The sequence below is a fragment of the Capricornis sumatraensis genome, chromosome 7 (genome assembly GCF_032405125.1).
Source record: "Capricornis sumatraensis isolate serow.1 chromosome 7, serow.2, whole genome shotgun sequence".
Taxonomy (NCBI): domain Eukaryota; kingdom Metazoa; phylum Chordata; class Mammalia; order Artiodactyla; family Bovidae; genus Capricornis; species Capricornis sumatraensis.
Window position 1 is genome coordinate 71,864,146 of NC_091075.1, and position 20,864 is coordinate 71,885,009.

Consider the following 20,864-nt stretch of genomic DNA (forward strand, 5'->3'; position numbering starts at 1 on the left):
AAGATAGGATTTAGTAAACCATTCTGACTTTGTTGAAGTTCTTTATGATTTAACGTTTTGCTTGAAAAAGTTTTCCATATTTGAAATTTTTCTACTTAGTAATGTCATTTTTCTTCAAACAAGAAAATTATAATTTGTATGACACATAAATTTTAAATTAGGGTTTAAGGACACATTCGAAGAGTCCCTGGTGGCTCAGATGATAAAGAATCTGCTTGGAATGCAGGAGACCCAGGTTCTAACCCTGGGTCAGGAAGAACCCTTGGAAAAGGGAATGGCTACCCATTCCAGTATTCTTGCCTGGAGAATTCCATGGACAGAGGAGCTTGGTGGGCTACAGTCCATGGGGTCGCAAAGAGTCGGATACGACTGAGCGACTAACACTTTCAGTTTCTTGACCAGTGTAAATTGAGAATGTTTATCCGTAGTTTATTCCTTTAAAGATTATAATGTGTGCGAGTGAGAGTCACTCAAATTAGTATTTACTGACTTGTGTTGAAGTAAACCACCACATTCATTTTAGCGTGCCCTAGGGATGTAAATATGTGAATTGGCTATATCCCTTGTCTCTACTCCCACAAGTCAAGGGAAATAATAACCTTTCCACACTCCTGTCACCAATAGAAACAATTCATGTCCATACTTGAACATCCCTCATAGCTTTACTATAGTGAATATCCATCATCTTCCGAGTTACCTTGTGTTACCTGCAGTATTTAAGAGCCCCCATCACTTTGCCTAATATACTGTTAAAATAATAAGATCAGATGTTGATTATCAAGCTTAGTGTTAATTTCATGGAGTTTGATATTTGTGTGTGCACAAAGGTGCTTTTTTTTAACTAACATCTCACTTTGTTCGTGGTTACAATTAGTGGGGAAATCTTGTTATCAAGTTGTTAGACTGGGTTTTCATCAGGAAGTCTGATACTATACTCGAATTGTTGGTCCTCTGCAAGAAAACAGAATGCTGCTTTTGAGTGAATAAGCCAGGACAATGAGGCGAGGGGTTTTATTTCAAAGTTTTCTTTCGTGATGGCATAAGTACATAACAGGTTTTGAAATCCAGTTACTATATTAAATTTCATCACTTGTTTTTTAGGTATTCCAATAACTGTACCACCTCCAGGTAAAACTTTTTTCATGTTTTCTCCATCATTGTTAATAAACATGAAATTTCAAGCTTATAGTTACAGGAGGGACGGTGTTGATGTGGTTAGAATATAAAATAGGTTATTGGGATTTCAAGGTCCTATTTTCAGCTCTGCCTTTGCTTCATTCCAGTTTTGATTAAGATATTTAGTTTTCTTATACCTGTCTTACCCATTTCTGTAGAAATAGAGATTCTGAGAAAATTCTTACCATATCAATTTATTGAAGAAAACAGAGTATAGGATTAAAAGGAAAATTTTTATTAAAAATTGTTTTTTCAAACCAAAGAATTTTTTATATGATGAAGTGACTGCAAGAGAAGAGAAAGTTCCCATTTATCTTGATTTTATCATGGTTTCTGATTGTTTTACCCTCCTGACATAACTCAATATTGTGAGAAAATATGTTCTGAACCACACTGATAGGTTGACAGCTGGTCAGATGATTGTTCATGGAGCAGTGATTTAATTGTTCACTCTTATAAGAATATGATCGACAGGAGTGTTACATGTGGTCCAGTGTGTCTTTTTTTTTCTTTTTTTACAGTTTTTCAGGGTGGTCTTTTTTTTTTTCTTTTGTAGTGTGATGCAGATATGATAGTGTGTGTTTATGAAGTTCAGTATTGAAAGTCATGAAATATAAAGAGATGAGAGGTGACAGTGCTTGGAAGGGTGGGTCTAAATTCAAAATGACCTTGATAAATAGTGGAGTTTAAATAGCTTAGGATAGTATACATATTTAGTTGTCAGATAGAGAGTCACTGATTATGTATGAGTGTGGCTGAAAAAGACCTATCAGGAGAAGTCTTAAAGGAGTCATTGGTCTGTCCTTACAGGTTAAAAAGAAATGTGATTGTAAGATTATCTAAAATAGGATTGTGGACTCTAGGACTAAGTAGTAATTGCTAAGTTTTACACTGCTAAGATATTTAATAGAGGAGAACCTAAAACTCGACACAGTGAAGATGAGCATGGTGAATTTAAAACAGCTTGAAACAAGGCTAAAAACTGATTTAAATGGACATTTGAACAGGGGTAGGAGAACTGAAATTCATTTTTACATAGATTACTAAAAAGGAGGCTTAGTGGAAGTGTTTTCAAACATGTATTTTGTTGGATTGCTTCTTGTCCTCATTAAGATCAGTATGTGAGTTGTAGTATGAGAAATTTAAATTACATAATTTAATGTACTTCGTAATAGTCAGGGTCGTTAAAACTTGGCAAAAATTGATGTCATAAAGAATTGGTATTGTAAGTTGTAGACTCTTCAAGCGTTGTTGAGATGCTTCGTTGCCTGACTGAATTTGAAAGTGCAGAGTAGATTAACTGTTAAGGTCCCTGGTAGCCGTATTCTGTGGTATTTCATCTAGGTTTTGTGGATTATTCAGAATGCAGACCTCATGATACAAAGCTGCCAATTATTTCCTTTCTAAACTAATTTAAAAACTACATTATATGCTTTTCTTTGTAAATTAGTTCTTTAGGGTTGTGCTATTTAAAACACATTTTATGATGGATATTCTCAGCCTTAAGCATTATATATTTACTGGTAAGATTTTATTTTAAAATTATGCATTTTAAGACCATTTCTATACATATAAACTCAAAATATTTTTGAAAGAGGTAAATGTTATTTTATTTGCTTTTCTTCTAAAATACTTTAAATGTATCGTGGCAATCCTACTACTGTTTAATATATGGAAAAGGTAAGGCATTGAGATTAACTTTCTTATACTCACAAAATGGGCTGTGTGTGGTGCTGAAAATAAGACCGAGTGTCCTGACTCCCAGTTTGTGCTCTGTGTATTAGACCAGACTGTTCATTCAAAGTTAATATTGATCCAAAATCTGTTTATAAATTTAAGCTCCATTTTTTTCCTGTCCATTATAACATAGAGAAGCACGTTATAGTCCCAGAGAAATTTAATGACACACAACTTTTACCTCGACATTGTATTACATTCTAACTTCTTTTTATCTTATGATTGAATGTTTCAGGTTTTCCTCCTCCACCAGGTGCTCCACCTCCATCCCTTATACCAACAATAGAAAGGTAATCAGTATGGACACTGTAAATTTTTTATCATTCATAGGCTTTTGACAGAAGAATCATATGTATCTTGGTAATATTTTCAAAGATTTAATTTTGTAAACAGTAGTACCTGCCTTTTAATTCATGAGTCTAGATCTGTGTTATTTACTCTTAGATAAGATATTGGACCTATACCTAATTATAGAACAGGACAAAGAAAACGAAATGATAGTTATTTTGAAATATCTTGCTTTGATTTATGGTACTCTTATTAAAGAAACCACTAGATTGGTAAAAACCTGGCTATAGTCAAGTTTTGTGGGATATACAAACAGATGACTAGAAATTATGAATAATGCATGTCTGTTTTAGGATTAAGTAAGGACAGCTACTATCAGGGACCACAGTAAAGAAAAGCTGCCTTATTCCTTGCTACCCAGTGCAACTCGGCTTCCATAGAGGAAGAATGGATCCCTTCTGCCTGGCAGTTACCTTATTTTTTATACCCTGTATTTATAGTTTATGTTATTTGGAATGCTGTGGTAAAGAACATTTACCTCATGGATGGCAATACCATGTTTAACAGCATATGCTTTGGAATCACACAAACCTGGTTCAAATTTGCCTTTAAAATTTCCCAGCTTTGTGGCAAGGCAGGGTGCATAATAACTCATTGAGACTCAGATTCCTCTTTTGCCAAATGGGGTTGATAGAATCATGAAGATTAAAACAACTCAGGTGAATATAAAGCATCAGCACCATTCTTGGCAGACAGAAATAACCAATAAATGGTAGCTATTATTATTTCCTTAAGAGTGGCAAAAAACTAAAAAAATTACTGTATTTCTGAGAAAGTGATTCAAACTAAAGGAAAATCATGGGAACTTTAGATCAGTAGCATCAAACTGCATATGATTTTCAGAAGAAAGGATAAAACTCAGCAAAGTGTGACTTGTGAGACCATAAGCATTTAATTTTAAATCTTTGTTATATATATTTGTTTTCTCATTCAAAATGTTAAGAAGTAGTATTTGTTGAGTCTGTCAGTAGGGCGGAATTTCTGATTTTTATTCATTAAAATTAGTTTTTTAAGGCTAAATTTTAACTATGTCTGAAGTACTCTGTCAGCCTCAAAGTTTCTGTTATCTGTTGTGTCAGGCTGAATTGATTGGACTATTCATGTTAAATAATACTAACAAGCTCTATCTTCTTTATATGTAGTATTAGGCTTAATACTGTTAATAACCTGTGTTTTCAGTATTAAAAAATAAAGTTATTATGGAATTGCAGCTACCATAATATAGTGGTTGTAATTCCATAGTAACTTAATTTTTTAGTACTGAAAACACAGGCTATTTAACAGTATTACACCTAACACTACATGGACGGAGGAGCCTGGTGGGCTACAGTCCATGGGGTCGCAAAGAGTGGGACACAGCTGAGCGACTAAGAACAAACAAAAACAGAATAAATTACATGGTGGTTAAGTAAAAGTCATAATTCTACCTTATGTTTTGCATTTGCACCAAGCTAAAATTCAGAACTTGCAACATGTAAAAATACATTTTTCTTTGACAGTGGACATTCCTCTGGGTATGATAGTCGTTCTGCACGTGCTTTTCCATATGGCAATGGTAAGTGTTATTTTTTAATTGCCCGGATTCAATTTAAACCAGTAAAGTACTTAAATACTTTAAAATAGTAGAAACATGCTCCCATGGTTTAAAGTACTATCTTAAAAGGAATTTAAAAATGTTTACTCTAGAAATAATTAGTCTTACATATATTCTAGGTTACTTAACAGAATATTTTTCATTTCTTTAGTAAAGATGTAATTGTCCCTCCTTTCTGAGGTAGCAATAGTGTCATCTCCATTGTGTATCAAGTTCCCTGCATGCATGTATCTATTTCTTAGCTTTCAAGACTATTCATTTGGTTAGTTTTTAATTATCCCTATGCTAACAGTGCCACACTTACTATAAAACTCTTTAATTTTGAGTTTTATAGTAAATCTGACATCTGTTTTAGCAAAAGCTATCTTACTCTGCTTCAGAAGTGATTTGGGCCGTTGCTTTTATATATCTATTTTAGAATCAACTTTTCAATTTTCATTGAAAACTATTGAGATTTTTATTAATGACTAACTCATGTTTACAATATGACAAACTATTGATTCATGTAATCCTGACAGCCTTATAAAGCAGGCATACTGTTATCATTATTTTATGGACTAGGGAATTTAAGAACAGCCAGATTAAGTAATTTGCCCAGTGTCACGCAGTAAGTGGCATAGTCAGGTCAGAATTTGAAACCATGCAGCCTGTTGCCAGAGTCCTTTTTCTTACTATACTGTATTATTATCCTGATGCTCTAGATCAGTTTGTAGGAATTCATACCTTACAACATTGAGTTAACTTCTGAACAAGCATTCTCTCCATTTACGGAGATATTCTTTAATGTGTTCCAGTTGAGTGCTATAACTCTCCCTCCACTTCTTAGACATCTTTAGTTAGATTTAGTCATAGGTACCTAATGTTTTTATTGTCCTTATAAATAGTATCTTCATGTAAGCCACGTGTTCTGTTTGTGTTTGCTTGTATTTAGAAATAGAATTGGGTTTTGTTTTATTTATATGTATAACAGGTATATCAATATATACTTTGTAGCTGTTACCTGTAGAACTGAGGCAATATCATCTGCCCTTCTTTCCTTTTCAGGTATTTATTCCTCACACCCCATGCCTCCTCATTTTTTGATCTTACTGTTCTGACTAGGACCTCTATATAATGTTGAAGTACTGCAAGTGGAGTTCTTGTCTGGAACTGCCCCACCTACCCTTTAAAAAAATTTTTTTAAGGAAATACTTTTATATTTATATTATGCAATTTTTACTCTCAGATTTTTGATAGAACCCTCTGTCAGAATAAGGAAAATCTCTTCCAGTTTTCCAAGGGCTTTTAAACTGAATGGATATCGAGTTTCATCAGATGCTTTCTGAGTTGATCGTATTGTTTTCTTTCTCTGTTAATGTGGCAGATTTCTAAATTTTTCTAATATTAAACCACTGTTTATTTGCTGACATAAACCTAATTTGGTCACAACTGATTACTTTTTTAAAATAAATACAGACTTACTTAGAATTTGGACATCTAAGTTCATATATAAGTTCATATGTAATATTGTTCTGATTTTCCTTTATTTCTATTGTCCTTAACTGGTTTTAGTATTAAGGTTATACAAGCCACATGGGATAAGTTAAGGGGATAATCTTTTTTCCCATTCTCTGAAAGTTTTTGTATTATTCAACTGGTCTGTACCTTATAAATGAGTAAAAGTCACCTGTAAAAGCCATCTGGTCTTGTGGGAAGGTTTTAAATTGCTGATTTAATGTCTTTAATAATTATGAGACTAGTCAAGATTTCTTTGAATTACTTAATGTGTTGGTCTAAAATATATAATACTCTCTGTGTTGTTTAATCCCTGTAACATCTGTAGTTGTAGTCCCTTACTGGTTCTGATATTTTTTTATAAGGTCTCTTTCCTAATCTTGTCAGAAGATTATTATGTTTTATTCATCTAGTCTTTAAGAGCGAACTTCTACCTTTGTTTACTACATGGTAGTTTTCTGCTGACATGATTTCTTATCTCCCTTCTGTTGGATTATTCTACTTTTTTCTAAGCTCATAAGTTGAAAGCTTAATTCATTCACGTTCCATCTTTTGTAATGCAGGTTTTTTTAAGATTAATTTCCTTCAGAACAGTTTTCATTTTGACATATTGTACTTTTCTTTGTGTTCAGTTTTTAAATGATTTTAAATCTATGACATTTTTGACTCACCCCTGAGTTATCAGAAATGTGTTTTAAATTTGAGATAAGTGGAGATTATTTTCCCATAACTTTTCATTTTTACTTCTAATTTAAATTGTGTGGTGGTCAGAAAGCATGATGTCTATTATGCTTTGGAAGAATATATTTTCATAAATGTTTCATATGGGTGAAGAGAATGAGTACTCTTTACCTGCCTGGCAGATATCTACGTTATGTTCATTAAATCAACTCTATTAACAATATTTTCCTCAGTCCTTATATATCTGTAGTGATTTTTTTGTTTGCTTAAAGTGTCGATAATTGAAAAATTACATTAGTCTCCAATGATCATGGTTGATTTTTCTGTTTCTACCTGTATTATTTCTATTAGTTTTTATTCCATGGAAAGTAAGGCTGTGTTGTTAGATATTTGGAAGGTGAATTTGTTCTGTGTCCTTAGTGAGTTGCATCCTCCATCTTCACGTAGTCATTCTTCCTCGGGTGACCCTTTCTGTATGAGTATGCTTTGCCACTTACACAGTTACTCATGGAAATTAGGGGATATTAGTGTTTTCCATTTTTTCTCCCATCCTTTCACTTTCAACCATCTTGTGTTTTTATGTTTAGTGTTCAAAATATAGGTAGAATTTTGAAAAATACAGATCAACAATTTCTGTCACTTAAGTGATTAATTCCATCCTCTTTGTATTACTGTGATTTTTGAGCCATTCAAACTTGTCTTGCATATCCCCATTCTTTCTGTTGTGAAGTGACTGAAATTTTTAGGTGATTTTTTAAAATATTCTTTTTCCCTACATTGTTCTGAAATAATATATTTATCTCTATTTTTTTAGTGGTTACTCTTGAAATATATTTTGCATATATCTAATAGAAGTTATTTTTGTGTGTGAACTCTGCTTATAACTTTTGCTTATTTTTTGTTTATGAATGCCTTTTGTTTTATTCTTCAAATACAATTTTGAGTACACATTTCTAGGTTGACCGTTACTTTGTCTGAGCACTCTGAAGATGTCCTAATGTATTCTGGTTTATATTTTTGCTATATTGGGAAGTTGGTGATGTATCTAATTCTGGTTTGCTGTCCACCTTTCAAATGAAGAGTTAAACCTTTAAGATTTGTTTCTGGCCATGTCCCCAGACTGCAGGTATTCACCATGTATTACTTCTCTTTTCTACATACTAAATAATTTTCTTTTTAATCTAATGAAGCATTTTTGTGGGATTTTTACCTTTTTTCTCCCTCGTCTTTCTCTTTTGTTTTTTAAGTACCATAACTTTTATTTTTAATTATTATTCTTTCTCTTTAGTTGCCTTTCCCCACCTTCCTGGTTCTACTCCTTCATGGCCTAGTCTTGTGGACACCAGCAAGCAATGGGACTATTACTCAAGGAGAGAGAAAGACCGAGACAGAGAGAGAGACCGAGACCGAGAGCGAGACCGTGATCGAGACAGAGAACGAGAACGCACCAGAGAGAGGGAGAGGGAGCGTGATCACAGTCCCACGCCGAGCGTCTTCAACAGGTATGTTCAGCGCACAGGGATTTATACACGTGTGTTTTATATGCATTTCAGAATTTTTATTCAGTGCCACAATGGAAAATCCAATTCAACTGGGAAAGGATTGTTTGAAGAGTAGTGAGGATAGCCATTTTAAAAGCATCAAGGCTGTCGTGTAATTCTTAAGGACTTCCCACTATCTAAAGCAACACTGTCCAAATTTCTTTGTTCATTTCTTCCTTAAAACAGTTTTGAAAATGTCATACCCCCACTTGCCACATGAAATTTTTCATTTTAAGTATAAACGTTTGGCTAATTGGTAAAGAATCTGCCTGCAATGCAGGAGATCCGGGTTTGATTCAAGTTGGGATGGTCCCCTAGAGAAGGAAATGACAACCCACTCCAGTATTCTTGCCTGGAGAATTCCCTGACCAGAGGAGCCAGGCAGGCTGCAGTCCATGGGGTCAACTTAGCAACTAAACCAACCAACCAACCACGTAGATAAAATTTCCAGCCTGTTATAAGTATCATAATTTTGAAAGTTACTGTTATTCTTTTGAACATATCCAGTGGATTAAGGATACTACAGTGATTTGTTAAACATCATTATCCATCTTTTTAAAATGTATAAGCAAGCTCTCTTTAACAGTTGGAAACTCTGGGTTTCTTTTTGTGCTTGAATTCTTATTTCTGAACCATGTCCCAAAAGAATTTTATTCTAATGTAAAGTATTTTTATTATGAGAAAGTATTTTTAATTATCCATCCTATTTACCCTGCAACATACCTATGTAAGTTAATGTATTAAAAATGTAATGACCATAGTAAAGTAAAAGTGAAGTCACTCAGTCGTGTCCGACTCTTGCAACTCCATGGACTGTAGCCCACCAGGTCCTCCATCCATGGAATTTTCTAGGCAAGAGTACTGGAGTGGGGTGCCATTTCCTATTAAGTATTTAAAATTTTTTTTCTCATGTTGGTTATCATGATTTATTTCTATATATAAATATAATGCAAATTCTGAAAATAATTTACTGGAGCTACATTCCTTAGTGTGATGAAAGAGCTTCTGCCCATCTCTTAATTAATGTTTGTATCCATAAATGAATGTTACTATTGTTAGGGGGAAAAAAGGCTTTGCCAGTATTATATTTCTTTCTTTCTTTATTGTATAGATGTAAGCCCTGACAAACCTTGTTCACATGAAATATGTAAATAAGAATTAATGGAATTTTGTTGTGGCTCTGTCGCTGTTGTTTGAGCACTTTAAGATTTAGTGATATGTCAAAATTATACAATTTACATATCATCAGAAATTACTTTTAAGAATCCATAAGCTCATGGCTCAGTTTTCTTAAAAGCAAAGAATTAGAAATCACCCAATTGTTACTCAGTGTAACAATAAAAGTACCACAGACTGGTAGCCTAGAACAACAGAAGTTTGCTCTCACAGGTCTGGAGGCTTTGAGAGAGAATTTGTTCCCTGCCCCTCTCGTACCTTCTGGTTGTTGTTAGCTGTCCTTGGTATCCCTTGATGCTTAACTCCAATTTTTATCTCTGTCTTCACACAGCATTCTCCTCTCTCTGTCTGCATACAAGTTTCCCTGTTCTTATAAGGATATCAGTCTTTGGATTAGGGCACAGCCAGATCCAGTATAACCTAATCTTGCCTTGATGATTACATCCAGAAAGATCCTGTTTCCAAAGTTTTCAGTGTTCTGAGTTTCTTGGAATATCAAAAGGACTTTACCAAGACTTACCAGAAGACTACAAATTATATTTAATACTCTTCATGTTAGAGGTACCCTGTTCAACTTAGTATGCTTAGAAAGGGTTCAGTTCAGTTCAGTCGCTCAGTTGTGTCCAGCTCAGAGTCTTTTCCAGTGAGTCAACTCTTTGCACGAGGTGGCCAAAGTACTGGAGTTTCAGCTTCAGCATCATTCCTTCCAAAGAACACCCAGGGCTGATCTCCTTTAGAATGGACTGGTTGGATCTCCTTGCAGTCCAAGGGACTCTCAAGAGTCTTCTCCAGCACCACAGTTCAAAAGCATCAATTCTTCAGCGCTCAGCCTTCTTCACAGTCCAACTCTCACATCCATACATGACCACTGGAAAAACCATAGCCTTGACTAGACGGACCTTAGTCGGCAAAGTAATGTCTCTGCTTTTCCATATACTGTCTAGATTGGTCATAATTTTTCTTCCAAGAAGTAAGCGTCTTTTAATTTCATGGCTGCAGTCACCATCTGCAGTGATTTTGGAGCCCCAAAAAATAAAGTCTGACACTGTTTCCCCATCTATTTCCCATGAAGTGATGGGACTGGATGCCATGATCTTCGTTTTCTGAATGTTGAGCTTTAAGCCAACTTTTTCAGTCTCCTTTTTCAAGGGTTAGGAAAATTGAAATACTGTTAATTTTAGTATATCTTTTCCAAAATGTCTTTAAAAATTAATGGAACACCTTTATGTGTACTTTTATATTTATTTTCATGCAAACCTGGAGCTGCAAGTTCCCCCATTCCATTTATGGAAAATAGCTACCAAATAATTCATGAAATACAGCTCCTATTTATTGGCAAGCCAGCCAGCCACATTATACCCAATTTCTGTGGGGGAAAAGTCTGACTTCATTTTTCTTGTTCTGTTAAATGAGTTAGTCCATATCCCTTGTCTAAGATAAAATAGTCACAGAACTCGAAATAAGGTGCTGTCTCCCCAACGCTGTTTTGCTTTCCTTTAGAAGGAAATTTTGATTTATTTATTTATTTTTTTTACTAGTTCAGGGAAAATTCTCAGGACTCCCACCATACTCCTCTGCAGTATATCTGAAGTTAGAATGTCTCACGACACAGGCCAAAATACTCCATTTCTTACTTCATACTTTGTAACAGAAGGATATATAAGAGATAAAGGCCTAAAGCCCTATAAAAACTTTATGGTTTCTGAAATAAGATTGGTCTTACTGACACAAATATTTTTAACTTAGATCTTATTGATGCCGTGATGGTTTTTATACCCTGAGCCAATAATGTACTGTAGAAAATTGTTGAAAAGAATGCCTTTCTTTTGTAAAAGATCAGGAACATGATGGAGAAGAGATTAACTGGAGAAATGGTGTGATGTTTTACCTGCAGGTGTATCATTAGGCACTCCATATTTAGGAAGGAATTAGAGATGGCAGTAGCTACTCACTCCATTATTCTTGCCTGGAGAACCCCATGGAGAGGAACCTGGCAGGCTACAGTCCATCGGGTTGCCAAGAGTTGGACATGACTGAATGACTAAGCACATTTAGGAAAGAATAAATATGGAAGTTCAGGGTATGGAAATTGATTCCCTAAAACTTTGTGCCATTGGAAAGAACTCATTTATTGCTAGCTGAAAGAAGGAATTCAAAATTCTTTTTATGACCCATAAGTCACAAGTCCAGTGCACCCTTCTATATTTTAACCCCAATTCTCTCCCAAGCCAATATACTGCATGCTCTATCTATAGTGAACTAGTTGTACATCTGGAAATCCTCATAGTCTTAATACCTCCTTCCTTCATGTTATTCCTATCCTTTACTGCCTGACAAATTTTTACTGATTCTTCAAGGTTCTGCTCACATTTGTCTTCCGTGAGCTCCTCTGAACCTGAAAGAAAGAATTTAATTATTCCTTCACATATTCCCTAAGCACTTCATGTATTTTCTTTAGAGCATGTCTTTGTTAGTAAGCCTCTTTGAGGGCATTGACTGCCATTTTTCATCTCTCTGTTCTCACCCCTTTGTCCATTATGCCTGGCACATAATGAATATGTCGGTGAATAAAATGACATACACGTATCAGGGAGGTGAATACAATAGAGAAAAAAAGATCTTGAAAACTTGGTGAAACTGTGCTAGCTAGATAGGTTTTGAAATGGTTAAAAATCACCCTTTATCACTGTCAAGGCATTAATATGAACATCTTTCTAATTAAGATATCCATTGAGGTACCTTTACAATGTAGAATGAAATATGTTTAAGATAACTTTTTCTTGTTTTACCAGCTACTTTTATGCATAAGATACACAGGTACACAGTTTTCCGGATGTTGCTTGGTGAGATGAAGCAATGTTTCAGTTCAGGATGTGAGCATATGCCTGATTCAGACAACATTTGTTTTGTTAGGTGTGATCATGTAATCATATACTTCTTAATCCAGAAAGGTTCTTGAGGATTATCTAGCCTAAATTTTAACTTGTCAGGTGAGAGAATGGAAGCATAGAGAAATTAAACCAACAGTAGAACCATGGTATCTACTGGAAATATGGTTGAGATATTACTTAAAATCATTTCTAGTCTTGGAATTTGGTAGTTTAAAAATTCTATTGCCTTCTGTTTTTCTTATTTTTCTGTACTTGATTTTTGTTTTTTCTTTCTTCTTTTAGAGGTCATGGGGAATCAGATTAATTCTTTCATTCATTAACTGACATTCTTTGAATCCCCGTTATATGCCAGGGACAAAGTTGTGTGCTGAGGATACAGAATTACTCATACACTGTCGTTACAGATTAACCATATAATAATTGTCACCTTAACTAGGACTGTGGTTGGAAGTTTAAAGGTTGTGTAAAAAAAAAAAGTGCAGAAAGAAACTCAGTAAGATTTATTAATCTTTTTTCTCTAATACGTGCTAATAATATGACTTATATATTGTAGGCACCTGGTAAAATTTTATTGACTAAATAAGTGAAGGTATGGGTCCATACATATGTTTGTATCTGTGTGTGTAGTGTATGTTTCAAGTTTGTGTTGTGGGAAATGTGCTGTTAACTTTAGTCAAAAAAGTGCACAAATTCTGTTAAATCAAGGGCACTACTTTCCAGAAAGTTGAATTGTTTCGAATGTAGTTAAAATTAATATATTCGAGATAGTACTGTTATCTCTTGAATGTACATGTTCACAAGGTAAGGAACGTAATTCAAAACTTAATAGGAAAGAAGTCTAAAATGAATTGCTTTGCTAGAGCTCATGTAAGTTTACTTTGCATGAATAATACAATGTTTATAAAATACTTTGAGTTTAATTTCAGGCACACCGATGCACAGATTCTACTCAATTTTTATTGATGCTAAAAAGTGTTAATCGTTAAACCACATTTGATTTTCAGGTTGCTAGCTGTAGGGCATCAGGGGTAATGTTTACCTAAATCTGACTAAAAGTTCAAGGCCAGAGAGGGGAAAAGAGGTGGAAGAATTTTGTGGTGTTCTGAATTATCCCAGCAATAGTGATCTCTGGAAAGTCCAAGCAAAGTGTAAGTGAAGGCTGTGTTTCTTCAAGACTGACATTCTAGCAATGTGGCATGTAGTATGTGCTGTGTTACAAATTACAGAGTTATTGTTAGGAAAATTACAGACAAGTTTCAACGTGTTTTTTAGGCTGCTTAATTGTGGGCCAGAGGGAAGGCTGGTCATTCTAGGGTGTTTGAAATGAGCTCTAATGATTTCCAGGCCCAGAAAAACCTTTGTGCTGCAGCTGCTTATCGGAGAAGGGGTCTTTATATTTTGAGTATGAGACCAAATCTTCCACCATCTGTGGGAACGGTCTCATCAGAAGACCGTTTGGCTTGCTTTCAGAATCTGGCTCAAATCTAATAAAAATTGGTGGCAGGGTGAGAGGGGAAGAGGTTAGAAATGACAAATTGTGAGATAATTGACTTTAGTTATTTTTATGTAAATCTAGTTGGAATCATTACAAAGAGCTTCATTTATTTTTGGCTGCACTGGGTCCTCCTTGTGGTGCGCGGGCTCTTTGTTGCTGTGCATGGGCAGTTGGCGCATGGGCCTCTTGTTGCAGTGGCTTCTCTTGGTGTGGAGCACAGGCTTTAGAGCGGTGGGGCTTAGTTGCCCTGTGGCAGGTGAGATCTTCCTGGACCAGGAATTGAACACACGTACCGTGCATTGCAAGGTGGATTCTTAATCGCTGGACCATCAAGAAAGTCCCCAAGAACCTCATTTTTAAGGAGGATAACATTAATGCTAATATTTGTCATGGTAGGTAGGTGCAAGTTTATTCTCCTTTTAGAAACTTTATTAGTCAGTTACGTTTACAAAAAGGGTTCTGCTTCTGAAAACTTTAGCATTAAATTTAATGAAGATAATGAACCTGCATGTTAGTGGATGTTTGTTGAGGGCCTACTCTTGTTCCAGACACACTTTATAAATACTATTATCAGTTCTGCAACAACCCTGAAAAAGACTGTTGCCAGTTTTACAGGTGAGATAACTGAGTAGAGAGGTTAAGTTACTTAACCTTGGACCATAGCAGAGTCAGGATTCCCCTGGGGCCTGCTCTGCCCAGACTGCTCTTGCTACTTCCCACTTCCGGACATAGTGCATTACCTTTCTGGTGGCACATTTCCATTTTCCCAATACCAAGTACATATTTATGATTAGAAAAAAATTATTTTCGTGTGTGTGTGTGTGCATATATATATCTATATATGTCTGCATATATGAATACTTTTAAAAATAAAAATGTATCACAGGCAATAACAACTTGGTCAGCAATATGACTTGGCATTAGGTACAGTACTCCTGAATTATCACTGTTGCTAAGAGACAATTAGGTTGATTGGTTTTTATATGGCTTATACTTCCACCTGATTGTTTCCTGTTACTCTCTAAGATTCCTTAGCATCTTGATGCTGTGTACAAATTACTAATTTAATAATTTGTATTACACAGAATATTTCTAGAAACCATAGCTCTTTAGCACACAGTGTTCCAAAAGATACTTTTATTCATTCTAAAAGAGTTTACTGATATTAGGCTGTAGAGAATGTTGGCTTGTATGCTAAATAAAAAGACCTGAAGGATTAAGAAAAAAACAGAGTATATCTCTGTTTTCACAAAAGGACCTGAAGAGAGGTCTCAGGAGGTATGTAAAGATGATTATGCTGGTAACAGTAGCCATCAGTCCCAGTTTCCTTAGTCCATTTTCTCCAAGATCAGAAAATGGAGGTGCAGCTTAATATGGATTTGAAGTTATTCCCATGGCCACCTCTCCATCCCACCCCCAGTGACACACACACAGTAGTAGTGTTATCAGGATGTCGGAATTCAAGTGTACACAGGCAGTTTTCAGCCTGCATTTTGTGGATCTTGTGGAAGTTGCTTTGGTGTCACACTGTTCTTAATGTTTGTACTGCTTCTTTAGATGAATATCTTTTTATGTGATTCAAAATCTTAAGAACCGTATCTGTATTTGAAAGCCAAATATTTTTAATAATGTTCTTAGAATTTTAACTGTCTACCTAAGGTTTTATAAATATAAGAGTTTTGGTTGGAAATCTGAGATAAGCAAACATTCTTTTAATTCTAAAAACTAAAATAAAGTGAAAGTGAAAGTCACTCAGTCATGTCCAACTCTTTGTGACCCCATAAACTACAGTCCATGGAGTTCTCCAGGCCAGAATACTGGAGTGGGTAGCCGTTCCCTTCTCCAGGGGATCTTCCCAACCCAGGGATCAAGCCCAGGTCTCCCGCATTGCAGGCAGTTTCTTTACCAGCTGAGCCACAAGGGAAGCTGCAAATTAAAATTTAAATCAGTTTCAGCTCCCAATTTTTGAAGAAAAACAGCATTGTTTATGTAAAATTTCTTCCCTGTAACAACTGAAAGCATAGAAAAAACTTGGTCCTTTAACATAATGTATAATTACTGTATATTTTGTATTGTATTAGATCTAGTACTAATTTGGGAGCAGCATTGTTTTCTTCTCAGTTCAGCAGACACATACTTTGTACCTGTTCTGTTTAAGGTGCTAACGTGGGAACTTCTGGACTTATGTCACCTCTTTTATAATTTGAAGTCGTTCAGAATCAACAGTCCAGCTGCCAAGAATACTTGTTTCTATTCTGTTTCAGTGATGAAGAACGATACAGATACAGGGAGTATGCAGAAAGAGGCTATGAGCGCCACAGAGCAAGTCGGGAGAAAGAAGAACGACACAGAGAAAGACGACACAGAGAGAAAGAGGAAACCAGACACAAGTCCTCTCGAAGGTTTGCTCTTTAATAGTGAATCAGTTTGAAGCCAGGCAAATTGATTTGACTTCAGGAAGTAGAAGCAGACATTGCCAGTAACCACTAGAGCATGTATGTGTTCCTAATTAGAAGATCAAGAATAATCTGTTAAAATAGTTGGTTCTTTTACAGATTTCAACAAAGACCTTGAAATCTAACAAGATTATGTTTAATACCCATAAGCCAAAATTAGCATGAAATGAAAAATATATATATGAAAATTAAACTTACTATATTATCTTGTTGAGCAGGAGGGAATTTGTCATGAATCAGTTTTTAGTAGTAAATATTATTAAACAAAGCAATGTTCAGTTTAATCAAAAAACATTCAGGGCCCTTAGTCTCAAAAAAAAGCATTACATTTTTAATGTGTATTGTTTGCATAAAATCAACTCTAGAAAGTATTTCCTGTTATGATTTAGTACTTTAGTTTCTAATTTGTAATTATTCTTTTAGAATACAGTATATGGTCCCTACTGGCCCTCTCGGCACAGTGGGCATTATGTCAGTCTCATAATCTAAAGTATGTGGGCCTTACTGTTCTAGTATAACAACAGTGAAGGTGAGCATTAAATGTAAGTATAATCCCAGCATAGAAGTCTCATAAAATGTGATTACTCTCCAAAATGTATTTGAGAAAAAAAGTATTAGGTTATTTAAAACCCATTGCTCTCCCAAGAATTTACCTAAAGTGGGCTGATTTGTCACTACTTCTGTAGGTAAACATTTTTAAGAAAAATATGCCTTTCTTTCTTCCTTCAGCAATAGTAGACGTCGCCATGAAAGTGAAGAAGGAGACAGTCATAGGAGACACAAGCACAAAAAATCTAAAAGAAGCAAAGAAGGAAAAGAAGCTGGCAGTGAGCCTGCCCCTGAACAGGAGAGCACTGAAGCTACACCTGCAGAATAGGCGTGGTCATGGCCTTCTGTGTATAGTAGTGCCAGAAGTAGATACTGTAAATCTTGTTATTTTTCTGGATAATGTTTAAGAAACTTGCCTTTCATCTTGTTCTGTTAGTATGAAAAGTTAATTTTCTCTTCCAAAATAAAAGAGTGAGTTTTTCATGTTAAATTAAAATTTTTGTCTTGTAATATTTAAAAAATAAAAAGGCAGTAATGACTTTGTATGGAAGAAAGTAATGTGAATGAGTTACTCAGCAGAGAATTTAGAGAGCTCTGTTTAGCTGTGTAAATACACAATCTCTGATAAAAGTCAAGGTTCCCTCTTGGCCGGTTTTCTTTCTTTCTTTCTCTTTTTTACAGCTCAAGCAGGCAAGATTTATCGAGCAAGCAGTACACTTTCGGGGCAAGAGAGTGGGCCAGCCCCCGCAGAAGAGGTCTTGGCTGGTTTTCTTGACTTAATCAAATACCAGTCTCTTATGAAGTTGCACTGCAAAAGGCATCAAAAGGTACCTCTGCGTATTGAGATTAAAACTAGTTTTTTCTCATCACTGCTGTGGCACTGTGGTTTTGCATATTAAAGAACTCTTACTCAGTTTTGATATCACAGCTTTTTTATAGCAGGTTTTCAGTGTTCTAAATTTGGGTTTATGGTGAAACTAAATGGGGAAGTTTTATATCCACAGTAATAAAATCTAATGGCATTTGGGTTGCCTCTAAAATAACTTGTAGTTTCTAGAGAGCAGGCACATGGACAAATACTTATCACTGTGACAAAAATTTGAATTGCCTCACTGCCATCTTCTGTGAGCCAAACCAGGGTCAAAGTGGTTTGGCCTTTTCTTGATGCTTTTTCAAGGCTTATTGGTTGAGCAGCATGTCGGGTTTTTATAGTTACTAGCTATATTGTGAATGAAAATAAATGACAAGAGCTTTAGTCATTTTCTGTAACATTTAAGAAAATACAAGTTTACAAAATTCTGTGAGCATTTTTAGGGATAATCCATAGGAAGTGTTTGTCAGTGAAGGTAACAACATGGTTTTAAAAGAATGAATTACTAGGAACTTTTAAATAGTGATGATAGAAATGTACTTAGTATCACATACTAAAGGACAGCTATATAATTTTTAAAAAATATTTATTTCTCATTTGATGAACACTTTTCAGCAGTGCACTTTTATAATCCCGTGTCTGGAAATTGTTTTTAAAATGCCCATAATGAATGCTTTACAGACCTCAGCACATACCAAATTTTAATTAAACTGTATGATTTGAATTCAGTGGGAGCATACAAACCATGTCAGCTGTTGAAGAGCTTTATAGTGAGTAGAAAATTTAATCTTAAAGCTGTGGAGTAATGAGAAATGTTCCACACTGAATAAAAATTTTATATTTTGAGAATTATATTTTCTGAGGTGTAATTTGCTTTCATTAGATCCTACTTTTCCTGATGTTAAAGTTTAGTATTTTTACAGTATAGCCTTCAAATTAAAAAAAAAAAAATTGACAAGATAAATACATTGTTTCAACTTAGCTTACTTGTGATTTCCTATTTTTCTATAACCCATCATTCATTCTATAAAAAAGTGCCAGGCCAAGAAGCAATGGTGAGAGTTATTTTTCCTTTAAGTTCTTTTAGCATCCTTGCCAAGCAGGCATGTATCATTCCTGTTGTACTTCTACCATTGACAGCCAGAAGAATATCACCACATCTAAAAAGTAAATAAATAAACAAGGTATATGATTAACATTCTGAGCCATAGCTGAAGTTAATGCAATTTTTCTGGTGGTCCTCGTTTTTGCTATGCTTGTCAGTTTTGATTATATTACTTCTAACTAAGATTCTCCCCACATCCATCACTTAAATTCTATCAAATTGTATTATTCATCTTGTTTTAGGAAGAATTCTAAAAGTAGCGGAAGTTGCTGTATGCAATCAAGAATAACTTAATTTTGGATTTCTTGGGAATGGAATGCTACATAAATGTTTAAAATTTATGACCAATAAAAATAGGCATAATAAATATATGCCTTATTTCAAATGGGGCCAAGCTTTTGCACATAAAAACCAGAATCTTTGAATATAAGTGTTTTGTTAAGCAGTCATTATTATTACCTAATTCTTCCATCATTGTATGCTGGTGTTCCTTCAACAATGGATTTGATAAAAAAGGGTTTGTTTCCATTGTATTCTTCATAACCTCCTACGATGCAGAAGCCTAGACTTCCAGCTGTATTTCTTCGTAATATAACATCTTTACAGTTATACAGGTACCTTAAATAGAACAAAATCAATGTAAATCCACAGTTAATTTGAACTCATAGTAATTACTGTGGTTCATCTCCCATTCCCTTTATTGGCATTATTAGGGTTAATAACACGCGATGGGTCTCACTCAAAATCGTCATAGCCTAGTAACCTTTGTGCTAAAAAGCTGGCTTTTTCTCATTGAACTTATCTTTTCTAAACACCCTTTAAAAAATGAGGCCATCTATTTATTACATTCTGTTTATATGTCTACTAGGAAAGATTCATTTTCCCCTTGAAGATTTAACCCCTCAATTTATATTAAAAAGTTATGCCTAAATCTTTACTGATGAACCACATTCAAGCATACTTACAGTACCATTTTTTTTATTAGGGATATAAATAATTTTTAATGAAGGAAAGTCTGAATAAATGGTTAATCTGAAAAAATGTAAACATAACTGTAATTAATGCATTTCCTGAAGTATTATTTTGACTTAATCAGTTTATACATAGTTCTACTTATTTGATAGGTTATAGAGAAGCATGCAGGCCACATAATATAGTGAGTGGAGATTGAGGTATATTTAAAGATAATAAGAATGATTCGTATCGAAGGGGGAAAAAAACCAGCGGTAAACTGAATAACAAGTTACAGTAGGAATAGGAGAATGACCACAGGTCTTCTGTAAATGAGTAGAACCTTCAGCTAAAATAGAAAACTATATTGAGGAAGCTGTTCCTTTATTATTCAGTGGCAATTAGATCAGTGTTAACATAGATGCAAGCTAAGTACAAAACTGTGTTGCAATTATGACAGGTATATCAGGAGCTGGATTTGACTCCAGAATCCCCAGGCCAGGAACTGTTTTGAAAGGAAATTAGCATTTTCATGTTGGTAAAAATCAAGATACGGTGATTTTGTTTATAAACTGTACATTAAAATATTAACTGATTTTTGAGAAACCAATTAAAAAACTCTTATGAAATGTTTTAAGTGATAAAATTGGTTATTGTTACCGACCTTGCTAATTAATGTAACAACTTTTTCTTGGCATTTCGACTCCCATTTGAAGTAAAATAAGATTTGGGTTTGATGGGTAATTTTAAAATGTAGTACTAAAATTCAACTCAGTTTTTTTGTTTTGTATCTGTCATC

General features: G+C 34.7%; 2 protein-coding genes across 24 annotated transcripts in view; one reads left to right on the plus strand and one right to left on the minus strand.

Moving 5' to 3' along the window:
* Positions 1-20,552, plus strand: part of FIP1L1 (factor interacting with PAPOLA and CPSF1) — a 78,304-nt gene extending 57,752 nt beyond the window's left edge. For 9 of the 22 annotated variants that reach the window (XM_068974867.1, XM_068974870.1, XM_068974875.1 and 6 more), the window contains 5 exons: positions 3,149-3,203; positions 4,761-4,816; positions 8,319-8,532; positions 16,398-16,535; positions 17,319-20,552. In XM_068974867.1, the coding sequence (XP_068830968.1) occupies positions 3,149-3,203; positions 4,761-4,816; positions 8,319-8,532; positions 16,398-16,535; positions 17,319-17,466 (611 nt within the window). In that variant the 3' untranslated portion in view covers positions 17,467-20,552. Of the gene's footprint in view, positions 1-1,101; positions 1,129-3,148; positions 3,204-4,760; positions 4,817-8,318; positions 8,542-16,397; positions 16,536-17,318 lie in introns of all 22 variants that reach the window. The other 13 variants (XM_068974865.1, XM_068974866.1, XM_068974868.1 and 10 more) reach the window with 5 other exon arrangements.
* LNX1 (ligand of numb-protein X 1) overlaps positions 18,604-20,864 on the minus strand; it is a 193,134-nt gene continuing 190,873 nt past the window's right edge. For both annotated transcript variants that reach the window (XM_068974863.1, XM_068974864.1), the window contains 2 exons: positions 19,574-19,732; positions 18,604-19,169 (listed from right to left, as the gene is read on the minus strand). In XM_068974863.1, coding sequence (XP_068830964.1) covers positions 19,034-19,169; positions 19,574-19,732 — 295 coding nt within the window. In that variant the 3' untranslated portion in view covers positions 18,604-19,033. The remainder of the gene's footprint in view (positions 19,170-19,573; positions 19,733-20,864) is intronic.